Source organism: Macaca mulatta, chromosome 16, assembly GCF_049350105.2.
Source record: "Macaca mulatta isolate MMU2019108-1 chromosome 16, T2T-MMU8v2.0, whole genome shotgun sequence".
Taxonomy (NCBI): domain Eukaryota; kingdom Metazoa; phylum Chordata; class Mammalia; order Primates; family Cercopithecidae; genus Macaca; species Macaca mulatta.
In genome coordinates, this window is record NC_133421.1 from 37,646,576 (window position 1) to 37,658,806 (window position 12,231).

At 45.2% G+C, this 12,231-nt stretch overlaps 1 protein-coding gene and 1 long non-coding RNA gene across 7 annotated transcripts in view; one reads left to right on the forward strand and one right to left on the reverse strand.

Moving 5' to 3' along the window:
* LOC144335398 (uncharacterized) overlaps positions 1 to 12,231 on the forward strand; it is a 55,164-nt gene that overhangs the window by 32,973 nt on the left and 9,960 nt on the right. The window contains exon 2 of the long non-coding RNA XR_013406247.1: positions 1,904 to 2,014. This is a non-coding gene — a long non-coding RNA (uncharacterized LOC144335398). The remainder of the gene's footprint in view (positions 1 to 1,903; positions 2,015 to 12,231) is intronic.
* PHF12 (PHD finger protein 12) overlaps positions 1 to 12,231 on the reverse strand; it is a 47,908-nt gene that overhangs the window by 18,666 nt on the left and 17,011 nt on the right. For 4 of the 6 annotated variants that reach the window (XM_077968941.1, XM_077968944.1, XM_077968942.1 and 1 more), the window contains 1 exon segment: positions 2,739 to 2,811. In XM_077968941.1, coding sequence (XP_077825067.1) covers positions 2,739 to 2,811 — 73 coding nt within the window. 6 annotated transcript variants of the gene reach the window in all.

Here is a 12,231-nt window from a genome sequence, read left to right on the forward strand (position 1 = left end):
ATACAACATCTATAAAGTATAGGGTAAAGGGCTAAAAAGGTAACACAGTGAGAATAAATTTAGTGAGACTAATAGTAAAAATCAATGGGCCAGGCACGGTGGCTCATGTCTGTAATCCCAGCACTTTGGGAGGCTGAGGCAGGCAGATCACCTGGGGTCAGGAGTTCAAGACCAGCCTGGCCAACATGGTGAAACCCCATCTCTACTAAAAACACAAAAATCATTTGGGTGTGGTGGCACACGCCTGTAATCCCAGCTACTCAGGAGGCTGAGGCAGGAGCATCGCTTGAACCTGGGAGGAAGAGGTTGCAGTGAGCTGAGATTGCACCACTGCACTCCAGCTTGGGCAACAGAGCAAGATTCCATCTCAAAAAAAAAAAAAAAAATCAATGAGATCACTATACAGCCTCCCGACCTCTTGAATGGTTTTAAAAACTTTGCTCAAAGTAAGTGACACTTATTAGAAAGTGGGGAAATGGAAAAAGATTAAGTGTACTCAGTAGGACTGGATATCTATATGATAGAACATTTTCCTCCAGGACTCCAAATAGAGTAGTCAAATGAAGGTTTAACACTGATCTCCAGGTAGGAGACCTATGATCTTGTCCTACTTCTGCCACTGATTCCCTCTGACCTTGTGGTGACTCATGCTGGTGGACAAGAATTTCTTCATCTGTAAAATGAGACAGAAAAATCTTTCTTTTCCTCTCAGGGATATGGTGGAGGGAGATAAAAAGGGTCATATATATGAAAGGGATAATTTGGAGTTGGAGTAGGACCTAGTGCTTCCACTACGAATCATGATAGGACCTGAATGTCAGGAGCTGATGAAGGCCAGAGGATGTATTATTTCAGTTCACTTCAGTGTAAATACAGGAGGCCAAAGGGGAGTAGTGCTGGTGATGGTGGAAAAGGCAGACTTGGCACTGGTAGGCAAAGAGGTCCATGTGAAAGGTAAGAGGCATCTTAGGAGAAGTGCCCTGTTAGAAAAGGGCATCCTATAATCCCCAACAAGTAGCTCTGCTCCTAGAAAACTGATGAAGACGTAACAGAGGTTCGGAATGAGAGAATTTGGTTCAAATATTGTTTCTGTCAATTCCTTTGAGTCCTTGGGAAAGTTAATCTACATTTTTGAGCCTCCGTTTCGTCCTTTCTAAAATGGAAATCTACTGCCAGCATTCGGTATCCATCTATGGCTGGATGGATAGATAATGGGATAACATGGCCGGGTGTGGTGGCTCATGCCTGTAATTCCAGCACTTTGGGAGGTCAAGGCAGGCAGATCACCTGAAGGCAGGAGTTTGAGACCAGCCTGGCCAACATGGTGAAACCCTGTCTCTACTAAAAGTACGAAAATTAGCTGGGTGTGATGGTGAGTGCCTGTAATTTCAGCTACTCAGGAGGCTGAGGCAGGAGAAAAGCTTGAACCCGGGAGGGGGAGGTTGTAGTGAGCCCAGGTCGCACCACTGCACTCCAGCCTGGTGACAGAATGACATTCTGCCTCAAAAAAAAAAAAAAAAAAAAAAAAAAAGTCACAGAGATAATGGGATAACATAATTAAAACACCTGGCATACAAACTAACATAGTATTTCCTTTTCTCCACCCTCTTTACCTCTTTTCCTTCAGCTCCCCTAAACCTTTTCAGGTCCAGCTTTTTTGAGTGGCAAGTTTGAGAGGGCTCTTAGCTGGCAGGTGCCTCTAACTAGCCCTGCTCTTACCTAATTAGGGATGCACAGGAAAGGATCTTGGAAGGTGGAGAGGCTGGAAGATAGCTTGGTTTATGGAGAAATTTAACTACAGCTGTGGTTAGGTGGTTGACTGGGCTTTGGCTTGCTTTTTAATATGAACCCTTATGCACATATTTGAAAAATAATGTCTGCTTGTTTACTTTCTTTCTTAAAGGCTGAAACTGTTACACACATAAACCACAACCTGAATCATCTCATCCTGTTTCTGCAACCAAGGAAGTCATCATTCATTGTGACATCATGTTCAGGGACCAGGCAAATAGAGGTGAGGTCACAACATAGGAAAGTTGCTTGGTGTATAATTAGTGTGGGGAGCACAGAGGGGTGGATTACAATGCACAAATTCTAATCCATAGCCTGTAATTTGAGGGTTGGGTCAATCATAATCTGGGTGCAAGCACACCTACTTCCTTTTTTAATAAGGGAGAATATAGCTCTTGTTGCCCACAAGAGTTCTGAAAGTAGAAAATAATAAACCATATTCTTGAAGCCAGTACTAAATTATCAAAGCCGAAGGACGGGAAGCTAAAGAAAGATAGGCAACCTGGGGTACAAATGGGTTCAAAATCCTCTCCGTCAGTATGACAAGTCTCTGGATACCAGTGACTTATTTGCCTTGGGGTGAGAGAAAACTCCATTTTCCATCAAGCTGGAGAAGCAGCCTTCGTTCTTCAGTCATGGATAAGGCTGCCACATTCAGGCCACTTATTAGGAGGTTAACAAGAAGATAAGACTACTCCTGTCACTAGTGACTAAACACGGCTCAGTAAGTTAACACACCTCTTCTGCCCATTTCAGCAGCCCATGTTTGGATTTTTAGGCCCTACTGGATTCCAAACAGTCACCATGGGAAGAGTGGGGTGATTCCAGGGCTGGAAGAGACAAGAAGAAGGGACAAGAATGCCTTCAGGGCTAGGCCGTCTGAGCTCTAGCATATCAGTGCTCTGGATCAGGCTTTCTGGACAGTCTTCAGAAAGCAGCATTATTACCTTTCGGCGAACAGTGCACCGGTGACACATCCACTCTCCAGGAGGCAACATTTCTTCACTCAGTGGAGGGTTACTGTGGGGAACAGACAAGGGCAAGACTAAGTAACTAGCCCTTTGAGGCAGTAGGAAAAGCCTAGCTAGGTTTGCATGTTCCTAAACTCCTATTGTGGCCAGTTCTGCAGGACTGCTAGGGTTGTCTCCTCCTTCAAAATGCCTAAGTCAGCATCACTCATAATAACCTAAGGAGTGAGCATCCCTTCCCATGCCTTAGAGACAGAAGCCAAATCCAGAGCTATTAACACTGGGTTTAAGGTATAATAACCCAGTGTTAGGGAAAGGTATAATAAAATACCTGAGAGGTCCTCCACACTGTTTTCTTAAAGCCTGTTAGTATAGGGCCAAGCTTTTCTAACTGCTATTCAAAGCCCTGTCACATGGTCCCATTCCATCTTCCCAGACCCCTTCAGGTGCTCTTCCCACTAATCAAATGGAAGACTTCCTATTTCTTCCTCTAGAATACCCTTCCTTTAGAAAGCTATGCCTGTCAAAACTCTATTCATCCTTTCATATCTGCCTCAATCAGCTGTGATGGATTAAAGACAGCTGCAAATTATTTGCTCTGCCTCCCATCCACAGGTAGTCCCTTTCCATCCTCTTGAATTGTGCTTGTCTTATGACTTGCTTTGATCACAGAATGCAGCAGAGGTGACAATGTTGCAACTTCCAAAGCTGGGCCTTAAGAGATCTGCAGATTCTACTTTTTAAAAAATATGCTTGGAAAGTTCCATCTTAGAGCCCTGCTGTCATGCTATGAGAGAGGACATGGAGGAGACAAGGTATTCCAATCAACAGTTTTAGGTCGGGCACGGTGACTCACACCTGGAATCCCAGCACTTTGGGAGGCTGAGGCTGGTGGATCACTTGAGGTTAGGAGTTCAAGATCAGCCTGGCCAACATGGCAAAACCCCATCTCTACTAAAAATATAAAAATTAGTCAGGTATGGTGGCACATGCCTGTAATCCCAGCTATTTGGGAGGCTGAGGCAGAAGAATTGCTTGAACCTGGGAGGTGGAGGTTACAGTGAGCCAAGATCGCACCACTGCACTCTAGCCTGGGCAACAGAGCGAAACTCCATCTTGAGAAAACAAAAAACAAAAAAACAGCTTCAGCTGAACTCCAAGCCAACACACAGCAGCAACTACTGCTATGTGAGTGAGTCATGGTATGTGACATACCAGTTCAGTGAAGCCTCCAAATGACTGCAGTCCCAGCCAACATCATGTGAAACAGAAAAACCACCCAGCAGAGCCCAGGCAACCCTCAGAACTGTGAGAGATAATAACGAGTTTCTATACCAGGCCACTGAGTTTTGGTGTTGTTTGTTATGCAACAATAGATAACCAAACAGCTTTTCCATGAGTTCATATTACTCCTGTATCTTGGACCTCTTGCTGCATGGTTTAGTTCTCTTTTGGTACTTCTCATGCTTTGCCCATTTCAGTAGTTCTCTTATTTATTTTATTAGAGGGACTAGGACAATGATTGGATCTCTTCCCTCCTTGTATCTTTATAATATAGAGGTTGTGCACACAGCGGATCACCTGAAATCGGAAGTTCGAGACCAGTCTGGCTAACATGGTGAAACCCCATCTCTACTAAAAATACAAAAATTAGCTGGGCGTGGTGGTGGGCACCTGTAATCCCAGCTACTTGGGAGGCTGAGGTAGGAGAATCCTTTGAACGCAGGAGGCGGAAGTTGCAGTAAGCTGAGATTACATCATTGCATTCCAGCCTGGGCAACAAGAGCGAAACTCCATCTCAAAATAAACAAGCAAACAAACAACCAACCAAAAAACAGGCCAGGCATGATGGCTTAAGCCTGTAATCCCAGCACTTTGGGAGGCCGAGGCAGGCGGAACACGAGGTCAGGAGTTTGAGAACAGCCTGGCCAACATGGTGAAATCCTGTCTCTACTAATAATACAAAAATTAGCTGGGCGTGGTGGCGCGCACCTGTAGTCCCAGCTACTCAGGAGGCTGAGGCAGGAGAATGGCTTGAACCTGGGAAGCAGAGGTTGCAGTGAGCCGAGATAGTGCCACTGCACTCCAGCCTGGGCGACAGAGCGAGACTCCGTCTCAAAAACAAAAAACAAAACAGACTACATCTATGCTTAAGAAATTCCTATCTTTGCCGGGCGCGGTGGCTCAAGCCTGTAATCCCAGCACTTTGGGAGGCCGAGGCGGGCGGATCACAAGGTCAGGAGATCGAGACCACAGTGAAACCCCGTCTCTACTAAAAATACAAAAAAAAAAAAAAAAAAAAAAATTAGCCGGGCGCGGTGGCGGGCGCCTGTAGTCCCAGCTACTCAGGAGGCTGAGGCAGGAGAATGGCGGGAACCCGGGAGGCGGAGCTTGCAGTGAGCCGAGATCGCGCCACTGCACTCCAGCCTGGGCAACAGCGTGAGACTCCGTCTCAAAAAAAAAAAAAAAAAAAAAAAAGAAATTCCTATCTTTGATGCTGGGCACAGTGGCTCACGCCTGTAACCCCAGCACTTTGGGAGGTGGAGGCGGGTGGATCACCTGAGGTCGAGAGTTCAAGACCAGCCTGACCAACATGGAGAAACCCCATCTCTACTAAAAATACAAAATTAGCTGGGCATGGTGGCACACACCTGTAATCCCAGCTACTCAGGAGGCTGAGGCAGGAGAACCACTTGAACTGAGGAGGCGGAGGTTACGCTGAGCCGAGATCATGCCATTACACTCCAGCCTGGGCAACAAGAGTGAAACTCTGTCTCAAAAAAAAAAAAAGAAATTCCTATCTTTGGGTTCTTGGTTAAGTAACCTACTTGGAATGGTATGCAGGAAATTTTTCTTCGAAGAATGGGAGAAATAGTAAAACAAACAAACAAACAAAAAAAAAACAAAAACCAAACGAGTATTTTTACTATACAAGGACTCTCCTTATTTTCTCAGCACTTAAAGTTATGCTGTTTTACCATTTCTACATAAAATAGCACTTGACTTGGCAAATTTTCTTAGCTCCCTGTTTCCCCAGAGCCCTAAGCATACACGTCAGATGCCCATCAAGGCTTCACAGTTCATTACTTCCCTTGCTTCCTGTTTCCTTAGTGAAATCTCAGGAGGATGCTTACCAGGAATCAAGAAACTGGAAAAACAATGGCCTGCTAGGACAGGTCTCCAAGCCCTAGAGGATCACAGGTGAATGTCACCTGTAAGTCTCCACTCATTCTCGCCAATGTAATTCTGCAAAAGGCCATATCTAAACTACTGAAATGCATGCAAGTAATTTTCAAAGGCCTACAGACTCTGCTATGCTTCAGTAGCTGTCCTATCAAAATTAACCCTGAAGGGTGTCACTTCTGATTCTGTTTCTCATCACTTCTGTTCATCTGCCCACTGGCTTTGTACCAAGATATCCTACATCAAACATTTAAAGTAGAGAAGAGTAAGGTAAGGTGGAATGGGCTTAGATCTTTCACCAAGACGTGAATGGTCTCTCGGCCACCCTTCAGGCTTTCCTCAATCTATTCTCAACCTTGCTGGCAGAATGATTATCCAAGACACAATTCTCATCATATCACTCTCCTGATTTAAAAGCCCTTCAATGATGCCCCTCCCCGACCCATTACAAGATAAAGTTCAAGCTCCTCAGTATTGAAGATAAGACCCCTGTGGCCAGAACCCTCTTCTTTCTCCAGCTCGATCAGTTGGCCGGCTCCCTACACAGCCCATACTGTTTCTCATCTGTTGTCTCTGCTTACTCCAGGGCTACTACCCACAACTACATTACTCTTCCCCAGCTGCTTCACCTGGTAAACTCTTTATCTTTTGAGACTCAAGTCAGGTATTCTTTCCAGAAAGCTTTCTCTGAAAGTCTCTGGTTCGCCAGAGTACTTCTGCACCATGCTGTATTCAAACTATTACATGTCTGAATCCCCTTCTCCATGCCTCATTTGCCTTTGTACCCCCACACCCTGTACAATGCCTGGCATGTAGTAGGTACTCAATAAAGCTTTAAAGACTGGGGAACACTAAAGAATGGGCTTCTAGGAAGTGAGTGTAATCCTTCAAAGCTATGAAGCAAGGTAATGCAACTGGGCAGGCATCTGTTTTGTTGGTTAAGTCACACATGAAATTACTTATGTTTTCTAAGTTACCAACCAATGAGATGAAACAGGAGTCCAAGTCCATACTGGCAAACCTGAACTTATTGAACCATCCCACCTCTACTCATTTTAATCTTCTTTAAACAATTTGATTTTTAATCTCGTTTATCTTAACACAGGGGTAAAATGCTTAAAACTTGTATTAAGAGGCTCTCAGAAGTAGCATCTTGCTGGTTTATTTTCTTTTTTCCTTTTTTTGAGACGGAGTTTCGCTCTTGTTTCCCAAGCTGGAGTGCAATGGCACGATCTTGGCTCACCGCAGGTTCAAGTGCTTCCCCTGCCTCAGCTTCCCGATTACAGGCATGCACCACCACGCCTGGTTAATTTTGTATTTTTAGTAGAGATGGGGTTTCTCTATGTTAGTCAGGCTGGTCTCGAACTCCTGACCTCACGTGATCTGCCCGCCTCGGCCTCCCAAAGTGCTGGGATTACAGGCATGAGCCACCACGCCTGGGCATATCTTGCTGGTTTCTAAAGGATCACTTTTAGAGTTACCAAGTTTAAGAACACACATCTGGCCGGGTGACATGGTGAAACCCCGCCTCTACTAAAAATACAAAAAATTAGCCAGGTGAGGTAGCATGCGCCTCCAGCCCCAGCTACTTGTGAGGCTGAGGTGGGAGGATCACCTGAGCCTGGGAGGTAGAGGCTACAGTGAGCTGTGATCGTGCCACTGCACTCCAGCTTGGGCAATGGAGTGAGACCCTGTCTCAAAAATAACAACAAAAAACAAAGAAAACCACACATTTCTCAGAATTCTAGATAATGACCATAGGCTCCTTTTGTTAAGTCTGCCCTAAAGTATGGATAGGGGCTATGAATTTAGGGAGTAGTCCAGGGAAACTCAAGCATTGTCTCCCAGATGAAGACAAAACATTTAAAAGACTGAGACCATCCTTCCAAAAATTTTTTCTTTTTGAGATGAAGTCTTGCTCTGTCGCCCAGGCAAGAGTGCAGTGGCGCGATCTCAGCTCATAGCAAGCTCCGCCTCCCAGGTTCACACCATTCTCCAGCCTCAGCCTCCCAAGTAGCTGGGATTACAGGCGCCCGCCACCACGCCCAGATAATTTTATTTATTTATTTATTTTTATTTTTAGTAGAGATGGGATTTTACTATGTCAGCCAGGATGGTCTTGATCTCCTGACCTTGTGATCTGCCCGCCTGGGCCTCCTAAAGTGCTGGGATTACAGGTGTGAGCCACCGTGCCACGCCCGGCTAATTTTTATATTTTCAGTAGAGATGGGGTTTTCCCGTATTGGCCAGGCTGGTCTTCACCTCCTAACCTCAAGTTGATCCGCCCACCTCGGCCTCCCAAAGTAGTGGGATTACAGGTATGAGCCACTGCACCTGGCCAAGGTCATCACTTCCTAAGATTTGCTTTTGTTTTTTTTTTTTTTGAGATGTAGACTCACTGTATCACCCAGGCTGGATGGAGTTTAGTGGTGTGATCTCGGCTCACTGCAACCCCTGCCTCCTGGGTTCAAGCGATTCTCCTGCCTCAGCCTCCTGAGTAGCTGGGATTACAGGTGCCCGCCACCATGTCCAGCTAATTTTTTTTTTTTTTTTTTTTTAGAGATGGGGTTTCACCATGTTGGCCAGGCTGGTCTCGAACTCCTGATCTCAGGTGATCCACCTGCCTTGGCCTCCCAAAGTACTGGGATTAAGGCGTGAGCCACTGCGCCTGGCCAAGGCTATCACTTCTTAAGATTTGCTTTTTTTTTTTTTTTTTTGAGATGTAGTCTCGCTGTATCACCCAGGCTGGATGGAGTTCAGTGGCGTGATCTCAGCTCACTGCAACCCCTGCCTCCTGGGTTCAAGCGGTCCTACTGCCTCAGCCTCTCGAGTAGCTGGGATTACAGGTGCCCGCCACCACGTCCAGCTAATTTTTGCTTTTTCAGTAGAGATGGGGGTTCACCATGTTGGCCAGGCTGGTCTCGAACTCCTGACCTCAAATGATCTTGCCTGCCTCGGCCTCCCAAAGTGCTGGGATTACAGGCATGAAACACTTGGCCCAGCCAAGATTTGCTGCTTTCTTAGGGACAGAACACACATCTTGAAATAACAAATTGGAAAAGATGGTATATTGGGAGAAGGCAGTAATATCTAAGATTAGATGGATAGGAAAGAAAGATCTTAGAAAATGATCATCATGGGCACAGCTGGAACACAGGAATCACCCATCATAAAGCTTTCTCATGACCATGTTTCCTCTCTGCTCCAAGCAATTAATTCCCTTCAAGCTATTTAGAAAGCAGCTTTTCAATTCAAACTTCTTTCTCTTTTTTGAGGCAGGGTCTCATTGTGTCACCCAGGCTGGAGTGCAGTGGGGCAATTTTGGCTCACTGAAGCCCCGACCCACTAGGCTCAAGCAGTTCTCCCACCTCAGTCTCCTGAGTAGCTGGGACCACAGGTGCATACCACTACGTTGGGCCAAGTTTTGTGTTTTGTAGAGATAGGGTTTCACTAAGTTGCCGAAGACTGGGTCTTGAACTCCTGGTCTCAAACGATCCATTTGCCTCTGCCTTCCAAAGTGCTGGGATTACATGTGTGAGCCACTGCGCCCGGCTCAACGCAAATTTTTTAGAGGAAAGGGATTCATGAAACGGTTCCAGGAAAGACACTGTCATTGGGGTAAGCTCAGGAACCAAATCTGAAAGAGGCTGTTTTGCTCCATATCAGAAATACTGATGACAGGGAAAGGATTCCAGGGAGTAAGGAGATTCTGCAGCCTCATGGTACTCATGTACTTACTCTGAGGACTCCCCACCTCAGCTGCCCATCTCAAAACTCCTTCTGCAGCTGGGTGTGGTGGCTCATGCCTGTAATCGCAGCACTTTGGGAGGCCAAGGTGGGTGGATCACTTGAGGTCAGGAGTTCGAGACCAGCCTGGCTAATATGGCAAAACCCCATCTTTACTAAAAATACAAAATTTGGCTGGGTGTAGTGGTGTACACTTGTAGTCCCAGCTATGGAGGCAAGAGAATTGACTGAACCCAGGAGGTGGAGGTTGAAGTGAGCCCAGACCGCATCCAGTGTACTCTAGCCTGGGTGACAGAGCGAGGCTCTTCCTAAAACAAAAACAAAAACCAAAACCCCTCCTTCCTTGAAAGAATGGTATTCCCATAAGCCTAGTGTGCAACTCTGAAACAATTACATGCACACCAGAGTCATTAAATCATGATATGCTTGTCAAGAAAAAAAGACTCTGCCCTCGCTCCCTCTCATTCTCATGTATCAATGAAGGCAGGGTGCTGGGGGTCATCCTTTATTTAAAAAAATCATTAAAAGTTAAAAGTCACGTAATACTGAGATTACCAGAGTTTCAGCTGCTCAGCTATACATTATAACACTATAATGAGCCGATGCTGCTTTTGTAAAGACATCAATGTGTTTCTTAACCTAAAGCCTAGAAATAGCATAGTGATAATTTCATTGACATCTAGTTATTACGGTTCACAAAGTAGTTTAACAGATGTTCTTATTTGATCTTCACTACCACACTCTGAGATAATTCTTATTTCCATCTTACAGGTGAGGAAACTGACTAATCTAAGGCCACTAAGTAGCAGAGTTGGAACCCAAATCAAAGTTCCTGGCTCTTTGAAATCTTGAGCCTAAGCTATTTTTGTTGTTGTTGTTTTGTATATGGTTCACTCTTGGGATATGCTACAGAGCCCAAGTTGTTTTTTAAGAACCTTTAGTAGTTTTCTTATTTCTGGGGTACACAGTGAAATATCCATGAGGGTACCCTCCTTAACCTCAAGGCTGAAAATTTCCTTCTGCATCAGTCAGTATTTATTGAGTACCCATGACTTTCTCATCAGTGTACTAGGTACCACACTGAAAAATGAATGCAAAGCAAACAAATTATCATCTACCCCATCAAAAAAGTAGCCTAGGCCAGGCTGTGGCTCATACCTGTAATCCCAGCACTTTGGGAGTCTAAGGTGGGAGGATTGCTTGACCCCAGGAGTTAGAGGCCAGGCTAACTTGGTGAGACCCCATTTCTACAAAAAATACAAAAATGAGCTCGTGTGGTGGCATGCATCTGCAGTCCCAGCTACTTGGGAGGCTCAGGCAGGAGGATCACTTGAGTCCAGGAGGGCAAAACTGAAGTGAGCCGTGTCCACACCACTGTACCCCAACCTGGGCTTCAGAGCAAGACCCTGCCTCAAAAAAAAAAATAGCCTTGGGGAGAGAGGATCAAAGTCATCCATCCACTCAAACATTATTGGATGTTTATTTTAGGCTAGGCAATGTGCTACGTGCTGGTATTTCAGACATGGTTCTTGATTTTAGGGATCATGGGCTGGAGACAAGGTGAAAAGGACCTGCAGGAATGAGACCATATATAATCAACTACAAACTGATTCTTACCATAAAGACCTACATAAAACTCAATTGCTTACAGATGCCAGAATCAACAAAGAGCCCCAAAGTTTGGACATTTGGTCCCTGAAGGTGACAATGGGCTTTTTCCTACTCTTTTCATAATTCAGAGCTATTTAACAAATGCTAATTCAGCCAGTGAGCCTTTAAAGACAGTGAAGTTAAGGACAGTGAGGAGTTCAGGAGGAAGCCATAGTTTCAGAAGCTGGTATATTTCTGCATTTTGATAAAATACCTGATAAAAGGAAGGTTCTAGGAGTGGGGACATTTCTCCTGAAAATGAATGTTTAAGTCTGTCTAGAGCACAATAGTGTTTGAACCTTTCTTTTCTTCCTTCCTTCCTTCTTTTTTTTTTTTTTTGGAGATGGAGTCTTGCTCTGTTGTCCAGGCTGGAGTGCAATGGTGCGATCTCTGCTCACTGCAACCTCCGCCTCCCAGGTTCAAGCAATTCTCCTTTGGAGTAGCTGGGATTACAGGCATCTGCCACCATGCCCAGCTAATTTTTGTATTTTTAGTAGAGACAGGATTTCACTATCTTGGTCAGGCTGGTCTCAGACTCCTGACCTAAGGTGATCTACCCGCCTCTTCCTTCCAAAGTGCTGGGATTACAGGTGTGAGCCACTGCACCCAGTGTGTTTCAACCTTTCCATTCCTTCTGAGAATTATCTGAGTACTTGGGATGGTGAGCCCTGGAATAGCTGTCTTCTGTACCAGAGCTGGCTTGTCTTGGAAGCTTTTTAGCCAACAGGTCAAGGACCTCTACTTTATTTTCTGGCTTCAAAGGAGCACAGCCTGCATTGCTATGAGACAGGCATTCTTTTCCATAGGCAGAAATGACAGTGCCCTCTGAAGACAGAGCTCTTGCAGAATATCTTTCCATCTTCACTGCTGTTGATAAGTTTCCTTCCAGATC